This window comes from Sinohyriopsis cumingii, chromosome 2, assembly GCF_028554795.1.
Source record: "Sinohyriopsis cumingii isolate HCF-2022 chromosome 2, ASM2855479v2, whole genome shotgun sequence".
In the NCBI taxonomy this organism is placed as follows: domain Eukaryota; kingdom Metazoa; phylum Mollusca; class Bivalvia; order Unionida; family Unionidae; genus Sinohyriopsis; species Sinohyriopsis cumingii.
The window spans coordinates 73,342,875-73,360,030 of record NC_142962.1 but is presented as its reverse complement, the minus strand read 5'-3'; the positions used below and the strand labels follow the sequence as shown (position 1 = coordinate 73,360,030).

Here is a 17,156-nt window from a genome sequence, read left to right as displayed (position 1 = left end):
CATAAGAAGTCATGTAGTGAAAAACTCCATGCTGATTTGATCATCCATGTAGCAGTTGTAGCGATAAAATGGTTTTCAAGATGGCTACTCTGGCCGTCATATTGGATGCGTGATTGATCTAACTTTTATTTAGCCCCAATATGACATCATAACAAGTCTTCTAGTGAAAACCATGTATCAATATAATATCTGTTCTTCAGAAGTAGTGATAACAAGGAATTCAAAATCATCACCAGTTTCATTTAGAACCAACTAAGCATGGTAAAATAGTTTTTGTTGTTGAAAATGCCATGTTGATATGAAATCAATTCAGGAGGAGTAGCAATAAAAAATGTTTTTCAAGGAAGACTTTGTGGTGGCAATGTTGGATGAGAGGCGTCATTTTCATTTAGAACTACACCTAGGATCGAATGTGTGTGTACAGTTTCATAGCAATCCTCTATGTAGTTGAGGAGAAGCAGAAATAATAAAGTTCAACTAATGGGTGGACAGATCGATGGACAACAGGCCATCACATAAGCTCTACTGACAAAATGAGTCACCATGCAAGACAATAACATCATATCAACATGTCAGAAGCCATCATTTCTGCATGTCACTGTTTTGGCATTCAGCCAAGTAATTTTTGGGTAATACTATTGAACATGTGTGTTCCTTAATCAAACAACCATGACACTATGGCTCCCATGATAGTGATATGGCCCAATTTCATTATTGTAAATCAAACTATGTATAAATTTAAGGTGGTAAATTTTCCATGAGATTTATTTTTTGATTTCAATGAGTCTACTGAATCATAAAAATCTCTCTACTTCAACAAAAAAAACTTCTACCAGATGGTATTTTGTTGGAGTCATTCAGAAAATAAAGCTATGAGAACCTAATTTGAGTGTTCCATTACATAAAGTTATAAAGATCTAGTGTTTATAACATAACTATCCTTTGAGTAAAGGTCCTAAAACTTCAATTTGTCTACTAGAATTCATAAAATCAGGCTCTAATTTTATAAAACATGTCCATAATGTGAAGAAGATTGTGTAATAAAATGTATACATTAAATTTTAAAAAGCTTTCATAATGGGAAAAAACATCTGCATGTAATTTTTTTAACTACCTCCTCAAGTAGCTCACGATACTGCTGTCCATGCTTTGCAGCTGACCGTTGGTGTTTGGTTTTCTCTTTCATAAGTTCTTCCTCTAGACTTCGTACCATGGTTTTCAATACCTTGATCTCCTTCACTGCACTCCCTGTTGACGTGTTCTTAATCTCATGTCGGAACTGCAGAAACTCTGTCTCAATTTCTTCCTTGTTTTTCAACAGGGTTTCATTACTAGTAATGACAAAAACAAATACAGTGTTATGTGCTGTGAATTTATTTTTATTGGGAACATTCTACATGATTTTCCACAAAACTGAATTTTTTTTACTAGTGGATATATTCAGGAATATGCCCCTCTTGGTGATGTTCTGTTTTATTAAAAAAGGATTCTTTTTTTATCATGTTGTCTTAACATTTGTTATTTGTAGCAATCAAATGAAATCCACACAAATTGGTGCATCGCAAACAAAAGTAAATAAATATTATGGTTATAAATAAATGTCTGCATGCTAAAAAACTAAAACAAGAGTCCCTCAAAGGGACTGATGCTCTACTGGATGAAAAGAATTTCCATGGATTCAATATGACTTCTTTCTTTCTAAATTAGGTGCTATGTTGAACATATCGGATGTCACCTTGGCACCATTTCATTTAGGTTGAAGCAGGCATCATTAAAAGTATTTTGGTGTAAAACTTCTGCTCATAATGATCATCCATTCTAGGGAAGTAGTGACTGCAAGATTGTTGACACAGTCATCATGGCAGCCATATTAGATACATGACTGGCATGATTTTCATTTAGGATCAACCAATTATCAAACAAAAAGTCTATTGGTGAAAATCTAATGCAAATAGAGCCATCCATAAGGATGTGATTAGTATTATAGCATGGAAATGGGCATATTGATAAGCTTTGTAAAACACTGTCATCCAAAATTGCCCTTCTCAGCAGAATCAAGAAATATTTACCTTCAGAAACGAGCAGCACGTGTAATTTTAGATGCATCTGTTGATCATCCCTCAAAAGCATTATTTACAGAACTCAAATGGTTCACAATATATGACAAGATAGATTTTCACAAGGCAGTTCTTTTATATAAATGTCTACATGGAACTGCACCAGAGTATCTTCAAGACTTATTCAGGCCTTTTCAACACAATACCAGTTGAAATCAATATCACATGGAAACCTTCTAATACCAAAACCAAGAACAGAGCAATTTAAAAAGAGTTTTCAATACTCTGGTACAGTTTTGTGGAATAAGCTTCCACTACATGTAAAATCTGCTGAAAATGTTAGAGTATTTAAGAAAAGATATCATGAGCATGTATGTGTTTGTAACAGATAATGGAATTTAGTATTTTAATACTAAACATGTTAAAATAACAGTAATTATTGCCATCTTCATATAATGTGCATTGTTATACTCTCCTTAAGAGGGCCTCTAGGGAGAATAGTCCTTGACTAATGAGTCACCCTCTATAAATAAAGCATTATTATTATTATTATTATTATTATTATTATTATTAACTCTGACCTGTGTGATTAGTATTATAACATGGAAATGGGCATTAACTCTAACCAGTGTGATGAGTATTATAGCAAGGAAATGGGCATTAACTCTGACCAGTGTAATGAGTATTATAGCATGGAAATGGGCATTAACTCTGACCAGTGTAATGAGTATTATAGCATGAAAATGGGCATTAATTCTGACAAGTGTCATTAGTATTATAGCATGGAAATGCGCATTAACTCTGATAAGCGTGAAGAGTATTATAGCATGGAAATGGGCATTAACTCTGACCTGTGTGATTAGTATTATAACATGGAAATGGGCATTAACTCTGACCAGTGTGATTAGTATTATACCCAAGAAAAAGAGCATTAACTTGGACCAGTGTGAGTATTATAACATGGAAATAGGCATTAGCTTGGACCAGTGTCTGAGTAACAGATCACATACATTTGTATGTACAGGACATGCACTATAGCATGTATCTACATGCTTTATAAGAAAAATGCCATTGTTCAGCTCAATATTTTGGTGTAAAAGTTCCCCAAATCAAGTTCTACACAGCACTCCAAGATGAAAAGAACATGCATTCATTTTTTAAAAACTGGTAATGCCCTAATTCCAATATAGGTTCAAAAGAAAGATATAAGGAAAATTAACACAGAATTGTTTCTTAAAAGAAAACTCTGGCCTTTAAACTTGTCATTGCTATATTAATCCTAATTAAATTCTAATCTGTTGTAACTATTTGCAATGGTATGGCTAATCAAATAATAAAGGTACAGGCTTCAATTTAATTATAACAGGGTCAACCCATGTAGGCTCTGCTCAGGTACTCCAGGATGAATTTAATTAACTTTGGTCTCTTCCAGTAATACCATACCCATATATCACACTTGCAACAGTGGTTGGGATGTAAAATTTTTAAATCTACATTAATTTCCTCAGATTGCTTCCATTTTTTTTAGTTACTAAATTTTTTTCACATCATATTTATGAAGATGGATATTAATTAAAGTAACCATGTATGGAAAAGAATTCTAAATTTTTTATTGGCACTTCAATCCTGATTCACATATCATTTATAGAAAAACCACATTTTTCAAACAAAATCTTGTACCTGCCAGAGACTGATAAAATTTTGTTAGAAACTGAAAATTTGATTCTAAATGAAAAATATACAAATACATTCAGGGCTATCTTTACATTTATGTTTTATTAGTGTGAGTAGGCCAACAGTCTAAGATAAGATACTAAATCATATTTCAGAAATAAACTGATCAAGGTTAGAATATGTCATATGGCATGAATTACATGTTTTATCATAATCCCTCATAACATGAAGAGTTTTAGGATCATAGACATCATGAATGAGATGAAATAATTTTAATCTTTAATCTTGGCATAATTTTTGTTTATTAATAAAACTACATATCTGAAAAGGTCTGAATGAAAATGCAGTGATCTCTCTCTATTTCTCGATCTCACACACACACACACACCAAAGATCCTTACAGCACTAAAACAACAACAAATACTTCACCCTGTACAAGGGTAGGGTGACCATTCCACACATAAAAACTTTTACAATTAAACACTTATTTCTTTGCAACTTCAGGACCGATTGTGTTGAAATTTAACAGATGTAATAAATAAAGTAAATTCTGAAGACTGACGAATATTAGACCTCAGCCTAATAATAAAATATATACTTACTCTTTTCTAAGTTTTTCCAATTCCTTTGCTTTACTTTCTGAAGCTCCCTGAAATAAGATATTAAAGACACGGATATATATATATATATATATATATATATATATATATATATATATATATATATATATATATATATATATATATATATATACACACATACATACATACCACTCAGGTGGCCTAAGATGTTAGAACATCTGCCTTGGATGCAGGAGGTCATGGTTTGCACACTGGCTTATTCATACCAAAGACGTATAAAAATGGTACTAGCACCTGCATCACTTGGCACACAAATGCATACACACAATTGGTATAAATGATAAATACTCAGTCAAAATTATAAATAGGTCAACTTGGGATATTAACAACAGAATGGGCAACTCTGGTTGTGGTGAAGTCATGAAAATTACTAAGCACTAATCTTATGCATAAAAAATGCTACCTTCCAATGACAATGTAATGTCACATTTATCTGGGTTTAAGTTTATAGTGATGACTGACTTTCTGTTTTAGCATGCCCTCTCAATCTTGTGCAGAAAGGCTGCACAAGAACAAGAACTACATTTAAAAAAATGTATGATATACTCCGGAGATGTGCTATTGATAACCCCATTACCCCATCTGTGGCATGACCCATGGTTAAGAATGCCACAGGAAGTATGGAAAATATATGATATATTGGTACATGTTCTAAATAGGCCGTAAGCTGGAAACAAAAATATAAGTGATGAAAAAATCATTCAACAAACAATTTAACCACAATGTGTACCCAGTATAACTGTTGACCTTCATGACCCCATCCTGGCAGGATCAAGAGGCTAGAGTGTGACTAAGATGAGGAGTGTGTGATGTATGATGTGAATAGGTAAAGAGGTTATGGAAATACAAGTTATGAAAATACAAGCTCATTCTCTGCTTTGCTTCTCAGGGATGGTCCTGGCTTTTAAAAAGCTGTCGCCAAAAAAATCGCCAACCTCAATATTTTGTCACCAATTTTCAAAAAGTGTCGCCAAAAAAAGTAGTGTACATTTTTCCAAGTGTTAATTTAGTCTATTAATGTAACAGGCAATGAAAATTACAAAAGATGGATTAGTTACTACTTTAATTACAACAAGCATTAACAAAATGTTACAAAGTGTTACATGAAGATCTGTCGCCATTTTAGGGCTGCCCACTTGTTGAATGCAGTTTCAAAGTCTAATTTTTCACATCTGTACATGCTGATTCTCATTAAATTCTCGAGAGATGAGATGCAGAGCTTATTTCTGATGTCACTTTTTATGAGGTTCATCTTACTGAATCCACGTTCACAGTCCTCAGTGCTGGCAGGTGACACCAGTAGTCTCTCAGCAGCCCCCCCCCCCTTTTATGGCTAGCTTCACAAAGCTTGTAGGGAATTGCTTCCTAAATCCCAAGAATGATCACTGAATGCTGTAAAAATTTTCTCGACAAGAAAAATAGGATCTCCATTCCCACGAATGAAACTTACACGAGTCAACTCCTGGCAATATTGGACCGTATATATAAGCGTAAATTCACACCCAATTTAGGGATTCTTTCACTCCTGTATTTTGAGAAATAAATAATTATTATTAATTATGCAAAACTGTTTTTTTTTTTTTTTTTTTTTTTGCTATTTCTTGTTGCGGAGTTTAAGTCTCTGTAGCCGTAACACGGGACTGATGGCAAAAGGAAAAGATCAATGAGTAAAATGCTGCACTGGCGACAGATGTAATTGTGATTTGAGATTTTTTCCATTTGCTTTGTATTTATACACAGTAGTCGGTACTTCAAAGGTTATCAGTTTTCTATGAAGGTTCAGCAAAACTACTGTATTGGTATATGTATAAAAAAAAACAAAAAAAAAACAGAAGGATTAGCCATACAATTAATTGTATCTGTTCTATTCGCGTCTTCAGAAGTCGGTCAGTTGTAGGTATAGTGCGGTAGCATGATTGACTGTATCGCAGCATACAGTAGTACTCAGCCCAGATGTCAGCATAAGCAGATTATGACGTAACAATGCACTGTAAAGATAGGGTTGTCAATAAGAACAAAGGATCGTTTGTGTAACAGATTGATTCCAATGCATTGCTTAGTCAAGCTTGTGGCTTCCTTTCGTTCTGGCTTTAAATTTATTCAGTCCAAATCCATGATTGTATGTACAAATTAAATAACCAAAAAGTATGTCGCCAAAAAAATCGCCAGGTGGGATATTTTTGTCGCCAATAAGGAAAAAAAATCGCAATTTGCGACATTGGCGAAGCCCAGGACGATCCCTGCTTCTAGACCTCATGGCTCCATTTGTGGCCCGAAAACATTGGCAGGAGTAGTGGTACTTGACAGAAGTGGAGTAAGTGATGATAGTATACTCAAAAAATAAATGAATTTGTTGCAAAAACAACTTTAACTTAAGTCAAACAAATTCATACAATGACAACCAAAATGCTAAATCCCACAATCAAGGGGGCATAAAAAAAGCAGTATTTACAATTTTTTCAAACAATGAAAGTTTTTTTAAAAGGACATCATGTTTTGCCAACAACACTTATGTGATCAAATTATGTTTGAAAAGTGGAAAGTAGCTCAACTATCCAACAATGGTGAAAAGATGACAATTTTTTCTTTCTGTTTATATAACATATAACCAAAGGGAAGAAACTCTTACCCATTACCTCCCCAGACCACCACCACATCATGACTACAGTTGTTTACTCAGTTTAGCTTGAGTGATATATCTACAAGGATGCTCAAATTTGATGGAAGGCTTGGTAGGGTTTCAGAGTAATGTGAATTATTAAATATTCTCAGAGAAACATACTAAAAATTCTCTTTTTGAATAAATTCTCCAATCATATTAACATCAGAAGACTTGGCAATAAGAGGAGATAATGTTGAACATTCTGCCTCTACCATGGTCATTCTTTTGAGGGTAAAAGACTGTTTTTCCTATAAAAGTATAAACTGCAATCCTAACATGAGACTAGTACAACCGTCACAGAAACAGGGAAAACTATACCCTAACAAAAAATACATTTTCTTAACAAGAAAAATTTAAGGTGAATCCAGCTAAAGTGCTGTTCTACACCCATAGTAAGGCCACTCTTACTTCAACTGGGCTGGTGATAGTCTGGTGTGTAGCCGCTGAACCTACCAGATTCAGTTCTGGTCTGCAACATTACTTCACACAGATCAAACCTTGAGAAGCTTGACTGCTTGCCAGATAATGGTTTCTATGTTTCTGATCAAAATGTTCCATATAAACAGAAGGCTTGCAGAGATACTTCTCATTTCATTAGCTGAGACCTTCCTGAAGAGTATCTACCCTTATGAGATTAGAGAATGCTTCAAAGTCAGCCTAATGATCAGGGAATAGAAGGACAGGGCCTAGTTGTTTTTTTAACCCTTTCTACTGCATCGTTCTCTTAACTATGACAGTTTGGACTGGTGAAAGAAGATGGAGTTAATGACCACAAAGTAATGTTTTAAGCAAAGCTGACAACCATCCTTTATTGTGGAAAGAGCCAACACATCATCTATGATACTCAACCAAACCCTAAAAATAGGGTTAGCCAAGCTCCAACTGAGATGCCAGGAAAAGGAAGACATGACAGAAAATGTGCAAGTCCCCAGGGCTTGCCCCTGCCTTCTTGGGGAATAAGGAGGAATCTTAAATATTTTGCTCTTGGCCTTTCTGGCTGGCTCTTCTGGCAAATGATGGACAAGAAGGAGTTATCAATTGATGCTGCCTTTGAGAATGCTGAGGTTGTGAACTTTAGCAAAAATCTCCAATGGCATCAGGTGAACACACCTTTTGACCTGTTCTGAAAGGCCAGGATTAGCTGTTGGTCCCTTAAATCCTGAGATGCCACTGAGAGAAGAGGGCATTTTAAAAGCATCTGTATCTCAAATCAGGCAGACCTTAGTACGTTCTTGCTCTTATCCAGTGGCATTCCTTCATCTTGACAGTTGATCATACCCAGCAAAAGCTGAGTAAACAACCAATTCCAATGGTTAAAAGATTTTTCCTTTTTATCTGTATCTAATACAGACTGGAAAGAGTCAGATTTTTTGTCTTTACACAATTGCTTGAATCGAGAGGTAGCAGAGCTTCTTTCCTAACATTAATACAATCAGAACGTAAATAAACATCAGTATAATGTTACAAACTCCAATATACACATATTAAGTTTCAGATCCCAGAAAAGGGTGTTATACATTCTTACCATATGTGATCTCTGCATACATTTTTCAGTGACATTTTTATTTCTAATCTTACTAATAGAAAAGTGCCAGGGACACAACTGGTTCAGGAAGACAATAGCAACTTTCTCAAGGTCATGTTGTCATTGAGCATAAAACTATGTTGCTGATCAGATCACAATCTTTCACATTTTGAAATTTTTTTAGAAAACTAAAATAAACCAATATCTGAAGTTCTGAATTATACAAAATAACTCTGATTGTCCTTCACAAAATCTGTATAGCTGTATTATTCAGGTATTATTCATCCACTGGGGTTACCTAGGGAACTTATTCCAATTTCATGTTTTAGGAAAGTAACTAACTTTGGTCGACAATACTTCATTTTAATATGAAAACAAAATTTACAATCTGAATACATACATAGTGATTATAAGATGTGTGTTTTTAATAACATTTTCCTTAGTTTAAATTGCTTTTCTATAACATTAATACATAATGATCAGGGAAAAAAAGATGCGTGTTCTTGGTAATGTTTTTCAATAAATCTGTATTTCTCTGAGAGAGTCTTCAGACTAGAAACCATCCATGAACAGCAAAAGAGTAAAGCCTTGCCTAATTCTTTCTTTGCTATGATAATGTTCTCATATGCAATCTTATCACAAGGCTTAAATTCAACAAAAGGACTCATTATATCAACTTATTCAACATCAAATTTTTATACTGGGTGTGGTTTGTGCAGTTAGTCTTTCAGCAAAAGGTCAACATGTGCCAAATCATTATCTGATCAGTGACAAGTTGTCCTGAACAGATTCTGACACTTGACTTTTAGAGTTTAAATACAAGTAGTTATCTCAAATCAATGTGAAATAAACATATGCAAATTAGCACAATGGACTCCACAATATAAGTCTCCAAAGGACTTGCCACATCACCCTAGTTATTGTCAACCAATTAAGTAACATGTAAAATGGCATTAAACACCATAACTCCTTGCCATGGACAGAATTTAATTTATGTATGCAAAAGATTATCCTTACCTGTTGTTTAAGTGTTTTTATCTCTTGCCTCAACTGCCTTATCGTCTCCTGTAAGGCTCTTGGATCTGGTTTTCCCATGTAAGGTAGCGGTAAAGGGTAGTGAATCCTGTAATACAGATTAGAACTCAGTGTAAGATTTCAATTAAATAAATATTTTGCTCCAATGTTTGGAATTAACAGCATTTTTTTAAAGTATACAAGAAGTATTTTTTTAGCAGTGTACAATATGATTCCTTACAAAACTTAGTCATGGTCATGATGTTCAACAAGTTTCATGACTTGAAATTTTTATTTTTCCACTTATCCACAGGATCACCATAATAACATTTTACTAACCCTAACATCACTTACATAGCTGTATCAAGTACCGGGGTCTTTCTTTTCATATATATCACACTCAAACAAAATCTATTTAATGTTTTCTTTTTTTAGCAACAGCATGACTAGTATGGAACATATATTAAGACTTTGTGAAGACATGATTGTTACAATGATGCCATAATTTGCTTTGAAGTACTAACAGTCTTTGTGCTTTCATATATTCCTCTGCCTTGTTAGACTGGGAACTTGCTTGTCTATGACAACCTCAGTAAGTTTTTACAACCATCAACAAATGATGTACTCCATGTACTTAGTTTATGGACAATCTCAGTAAGTTTTTATAACCATCAACAAAAACCAGGTAAACTAGATTCTTGAATTTAACAGTGCTGTTTTTCATGTGTCCAACTATTATCGAGTATATGTACTTTAATTTAAATGTGCTTGGAAATTCTTATCTGCTAATTTTGCAATGACTGAACAGGATGTGGTAGACTTATTGTATTTGAGAGCATTGAATTTACTTCAGTGTCAACTATTCAGGATGATGGAATAAGTACTTAAAATTAATGATTAGTGTATTCTGAATGCATTCCAGTTATTTTTTATTTGATTTTATCCAATTCACAAATATGCCACTTATCTAGAACTTTGCTTCAGTTATTTATATTTCTTACTTTATTATACATATATTCTTAAGTGTGAAACATTGTAAATTATTAGTCTTATGTTATGTGTTTAGGCTTGAATAAACAGCAACACAAGAAAGAGTGAAAACAAAAGCTTTGAAAATTTTAACAAATAATTTATTTCCCTGGAAAAATACTGTAAAAATGACAAAAATAAAAACTTATGGTTTTAAAAAACAAATCCAAAAATAATCCAAGAATAAAATTTTAGAAGTCCTAATATTGAAATGTTCCAAGGAATTCAAGTTCAAGTCCCAATGAAGAATCCAAGATGGAAGGCAATGACGTATGCTGTATCGTGTACTGTGTTGAAGTCTACAGTTCCTTGTAGAAACAAGAAATATCACTCCAGTTTTGGAAATCCAAATAAAAATTTTAAGAAATGTCTTTGTTCAAGAATTCTGTATGAGTACACATATTTCTCCAGGAAAAAAGAATTAATCCTTCTGAATCCAAATAATTCAAAATAACTCCAAACTGACCCAACAAACGAACACCTTGATTTCAAGTGTTATAAGCCCAGGCTGAGATTATTTCTCTAAAACAATGGTTATACAGTAATTTTGAGAAGCAGAATGCGTACTCGTATGAGGGTCATGTGATCATGTTTACATCACATACTCTCAGCATGGCCCTGACAAAAACCAATTATTTTACTCTAAGAATAAAATATATAAAAATTGTTTACTTCACTAAAACTATTTACAAGCCTAAGGTCACGTATTCAATACAGCCTCGATCTCAACCTTATTACTCCCAAATAAAAATAAGTTTTAAAAAACTTGTTGACGTGACTGTTACTAAATCTGAATCAAGGTTAGGAACCAGGTCAGCCTTATGTGTTTACTAAGATGAACAGCAGTCAAGGTAAAACTATTTTCAGGAAAGTGTATGAGTTCCTAGTAAACAGAACTACATTATTTTGACATTTAATGAAATTTAAAAAATTGAGAGATTTTAAAACTTACAAACAATTAAATCAGATATACGTAACATTAGTAAAATGATTCTAATAATTTTTACCCAAACTTTTCACATTCAAATAATATATCCTTATATTTTCATGTGAAAATAGAAGATTTCCCATCATGCCATGCAATGCTTGATTGTGTGTGCATACAGAACTTAAAACCTGCAGCTAGAAAAATGAACACTTTGTAAGCTAAAACAAATAAAAATCACACTAATTTCTGAAGTGGAAATAAACTTTTGCTGAAGAAATTAGACTCAATACTGTCTCATTGAAGTTATTTTCCCTTACTACCTTGACAAGAATGATAAACCAGCTGTGATGCACTGCTAAAATGGACTTGCTAAGAGAAAAAAATAATGTACAAAATATCAAAAAAATACCTGACCGCTAAAGATTAGGTCATCCCAATCCTACTGCTCACTTGAGTCCCATATATGCATATGCTCAGCCAATGAGTGACGTGAATTTAGGAAAAGGGTGGTGGGGGTCAGTTTAATCTTCTGAGGCTCAGTTGAGGAGCAAGTTTGGTATATAATACAAATTTTGTTTCGTTTAAAACTGTTTCTGAGTACAGACTAATTGTGTGCAAGACTATCGTTACCTATCAAACTCTACTGTGTAAGTCAGGATGAGATATCTTTTAGAGTTGAGAGAGACAGATCTCTGGGCTGGTATGGATGACTTCACTGCTGTTCCTGCCTTCCTTTGTCTGAGTGATTCCAAATCTGCATATGTTAGGAGGTCAAGGGACACAGTGTCTGATGCCTGAAAAACAAAATTTATCTTCCGTATTTAGTCCATGTCCAGATATTTTACAGATTGTATGATGTCAGCTGGTTCCAAATGTTAAACTGAATTCATTTTCATTTCATTTAGAACTGAGAAATCGTAGAGAAATTACCATTGCCTTAGTGTCCACAAATAACCTGGATCCAATTGCAAACAGCACAGACCCTGATCTGCCACTGCAAAATGCATCAGCAGATGAGGGTCTATGTTGTTTGTTCTGTGATTAAACCTAACAAATTGCATAGGCCTACATCTGCTTGCACATTATGTGATGGCTAATCTGTGTCAATGCAGTTGCAGTTGGATGTGTCTTTAATGGAAGTATATATTTTACATCTATTACTGAATAACTGCAATTAAATTTCAACGAGTCTGCAATCAAGAGGTAACAATGGTCTGGTTATCATGTATTACCCATATTATTGCTTATTTACTTATATTATTTTTGATTAATCAAATTACTACTGAGTACCCCTCATTATCCATACTCTTGATTACCCATAATATTGCTGAATACCTTTATTATGGCTGATTATATGTTATTGCTGATTACTTATATTACTGCTGATTACCTGTATTATTGCTGACTATATATATTATTGCTGATTATCAATACTATTACTGAGTACTTGTATTATTGCTGATTACCAGTATATTGCTGATTACCTGTATTATTGCTAATTACCGGCATTATTGCTGATTACATGTGTTACTCCTGATTACTAATACTATTGCCTTGTACCTGTATTATTGCTGATTACACGTGTTACTGCTGATTACCAATACTATTACTGAGAACTTGTATTACTGCTGATTACCAATATTACTGATGATTACCTGTATATTGCCAAGTACCTGTATTACTGTTGATTACCTGTATTACTGCTGATTCAAGCATGCTGACAAATATGTTGAACTGTTTAAAATTTCCAGTCTTGTGTGTTAAATCTTCAATATCTAAAAAGAAATCAAGATTTGTTGAATTAGTGTCTTGAGCAGTTTAACATGTTCACATTTTATTGTGCTTGACATGTAACTTGGCATAAATCGTATGAATAGGGACAGATATGAAAATGCACTAAAAGTTATTGTAAATACACCTTTGAACTGTAAAAATATCAAATGCTAGTAAATTTGTAAGCAGCTCCTTGTGTGTGTGTCTGTGTGAGAGAAAGAAACTTGGATTTTTTACGTAGCTTTAACAATTTTTCAATCATATTGCTATGATGTCTGCAGTGTGTCAGTTTATAATGATGTCTAGCACTAGGGCATCATGTCATAGACATGTAGCATCATGTTCCACCCAATTACATTATCTTGACACTAGGCCGACCAGTCATAACACTAACCTCTTGATGAGTGCCAAGGGAGGCAACTGTTAGTACCATTTTTATATAGTGTATAAGTCTATGGTATGACACAGCCAAGGTTCAAACCCATGACATCCTGCATCCTACACAATCAGGCCACCTTTTGCTAGCATACATTTTTGTACAAATACCATATACAAACAACATCAGCAAATTTCCATTGCCATTGTTAGTATATAAAAAATCCACTATTCTTGAGACCCATAATTTGTAAGTAATATTTTTAGCTTCTGAGGACTCCGCATCAAACTAATTTAGATCATCAATATGCAAAGCAACATTCATGGAAATCATTATGCAAAGTTGAACATTTTTGCTTGTTAACCTGCAGGTAATTCTATCAAAAGGCAAGTAGAATTTTGCAACTGCACTTTATCTATTTAAAAAGTAGATTTTCAAACTGGCAGACCAACCACAACATAGCATGTCACATAGAAAACATTTTTTTCAAACTCCAAACACCCAATGCATTTGCTAAAATGTGATTTTTTTAAAAATAACTGGGCTAAATTAACTTCTTCATGTAAAACATGCAATAGTTTAAAAGGAAAAGGAAACTCAACATTTTTAAAGATGTTTTTGTTTTTATTAAATACAGTTAACAATTTTGCAACAAGAAAATGCTTAATAAGTGGTTTTTAGCTTGACAAATAATTTTCAATTTGCATCTACTGGACAAGTAGTTTAACAATAGAAGCCTGATTATCAGTACATAATGAATCATGTGAAGTAACTAAAACTTAATCTTGAGCACATCGAATCATCGTCTTACCATACAGTTTTCCAGTGTTCAACAGATAATTATTGTACAAGAGGCTGGGAAGGCAAGAGGCTACTAAACAATCACACAGTTTAAAATTGTTGAAAAAATCTAATTTACATAAGAAAACTTCAATTGCACTGATGAAATGTGGGGAAAATATTTATCTTTAAGATGCTGATCTGCCATAAAATGGTGTCATGCTAAAACACAATTCTGACTCCCCAAAACACTGATATGGTCATGTTGTGAAAAATACCATTTCAGTAATCTTTATAAACAAAACAACAACAAAAACCCAACCACTTCAGTATACACCCTTTATACAGCAAACAGTCACGATTGGAGCTGATGTAAAACTATACTTTGGGAAGTCTTAACAGTGGTAATTAAAAGAGGTCAGGTATCAACCACCATTTTATGTATTACTTAATGCTCTCACAATAGCTAGTGTGATTGTTGGAAGACTGCAGTGTTTGAGCCCATTGTGCTAATTTGCATAGGTAATAAAGACTATGAAGTGGAATAACTCAATATAGGTAAATCTAATAGATGCTAGATGTGTGTAGGTGAACAAAAGTTATTACATATCAGTGCCTTGAATGAGAATGTTTAAGCCATCTGTATTTAAGATTACTGACAAGTTTGTGAACAATGATGTTTCTTTGAAATCAGATTTTACCACATATATAAAACGGAAAGCATGATTATTACAGTTGTCGGAATAGTGTTCAAGTATGATTCATTTTTTCAAGGTGATTTAGGAAGCAAAAGTAAATTTCTGAACTCTTGGTTGACAGAGGTTTACTTTGTGAAGCATGCCAGGAAAAAAAGAGCGTGGTGCATTTAATTCTTTGTATATACAGCAAACAACATATTGACAATCATTCCTGTGTGTACCATGACTGTTGAAATAGGGACACAACCAGTAAGTAACATATTCAACACATTGACTTGAACATTCAAATTAGTACTCTTTATTATTATTCATTATCTTAATCTTGTTAAAATAATAACTATTAATTGACCTATATTTTTCAGGATGATTTTAGTAATGAAATAGATTATTGACAGACAACAATAAGCACATGCTTGTGATTGCATAGTTGATTTGTGTTGATAAAGCATTACCACCCATATTGGACAGATGCATTTAATTTTAGTCCCATCTTGCTGAATTTGAGTCTGGGATTGTGATTTCTTTTTACAGTCACAAACCCTGGGCCTGTGTCTAAAATAATTTTTCTTTGAGCACTGAGTTGTGATAACAAACTTGTGCTAATGGAAAGACATCAGATGACAGAATGACAACAGACCACCCCATAAACTGTTAAGAAAGAAGACAATAAAAAAAACCATAAAATCAAATCCAAAATTTAACTGAATTCAGTGAAGTGTCAAATAAGAAACCCACTTTGAACTGTTGCCTAGGACCTAGAAAGAAAGAAAGGCTGGGATAAAATTACAGTAGTACAGTAGCTCAATTTTGCTTTCTCATTTCATGCCATAATGCTCATTTTCACTTTTGTCATGGAGCGTGTATCATCTGTCATATCTAAACTAGCTCTTTCACACATTAACACAGACTGGAAAAATATATCTTGACCTTTCTCTGATCTCTGTGCATAGATAACTATAATGGGAGGGGAGGGGTGGCTAAATACCACATAGGAATAGGATCCAAGCAAGTTGAAACCAATATCCAGAGTTACTTAAAGGGAATTAAGAAAGCAAATTCCATCCACCATCCCCAACAAACTATGTAATATGGCTGCAAGACTGGTCATTTGGATCACTACCTGGATGGCAGAAAAAAGTACATGTCTGACAATTCTCTAATAGATGAGAATACTGTTTAAACTGAAAATGTAAAGATGAATATATGAAACATTGTGTAGTTTTGGAATTATTTTGATTTTCCACAACCCATTACAAGTTACATATCTTCAACCATCCACCCAGTTAATACTGTGATGTGATCCTGGCTGATGGTGACATGCTTAATATTATTAGTGAAACACTAATAGATAGAAATATAAATCATAATTTGGGCTTACAAGCTGCATCAAATGTTGCTCTCCATTGATCTGCTGTCAAGCGATCCTCGACTTCCACTGTTACATTTGTAGCTGGCTGAACAGTCATTGTCACAATATACTCTATGCCACGAAAGACATAGGCTGCTGTCACCGCGTTACTCTCCCCCTCCATTTTTTTAAATGCTTGTGAGAAAATCAACTAAGTTAAAAGAGTAACCCACAAAATACTACTGTAGACTTTTAAATGGCAAAATTGGATACGAGTTCAAATTCTGTCGCACAGCGGAGATAATTCATAATGATTCTGCTAAAAAATACAAATCGGCATTAATGTTTCAACTGGCGGGGGCAAAAGATGTGTTTGGACAGGTACAAATCAGTTGTGCCGCATACACTAATGGATTTTGGAAACTAATTGTGGCATTCAATTGTTCAACTAAATCAAATGTCATATTTAAATATAGAAATGATAGATTAGTAACATTTCTCTTTTAAAATGTCAACACACGTGCGCAACCATCAGACGAAATAAATGTTTTGGAGCGCTTGGAGATGTTGACAGTTTATCCGGAAGTGACTTCAAACGGTCGTGATTATACGTGCGCTTGGTCCAAGTCTGCAGACACTTTTGGGAGTAGT

The 17,156-nt window shown here is 33.8% G+C and overlaps 1 protein-coding gene across 4 annotated transcripts in view; it reads right to left on the bottom strand.

The window, feature by feature from the left end:
- The window catches only part of LOC149805172 (centrosomal protein CCDC61-like), an 87,200-nt gene extending 70,117 nt beyond the window's left edge, over nucleotides 1-17,083 (bottom strand). For all 4 annotated transcript variants that reach the window (XM_089948011.1, XM_089948029.1, XM_089948019.1 and 1 more), the window contains exons 1-6: nucleotides 16,536-17,083; nucleotides 13,223-13,305; nucleotides 12,161-12,324; nucleotides 9,577-9,682; nucleotides 4,334-4,380; nucleotides 1,115-1,331 (exon numbers count right to left, since the gene is read on the bottom strand). In XM_089948011.1, the coding sequence (XP_089804137.1) occupies nucleotides 1,115-1,331; nucleotides 4,334-4,380; nucleotides 9,577-9,682; nucleotides 12,161-12,324; nucleotides 13,223-13,305; nucleotides 16,536-16,689 (771 nt within the window). In that variant the 5' untranslated portion in view covers nucleotides 16,690-17,083. The remainder of the gene's footprint in view (nucleotides 1-1,114; nucleotides 1,332-4,333; nucleotides 4,381-9,576; nucleotides 9,683-12,160; nucleotides 12,325-13,222; nucleotides 13,306-16,535) is intronic.
- Nucleotides 17,084-17,156: the final 73 nt, after the last annotated feature.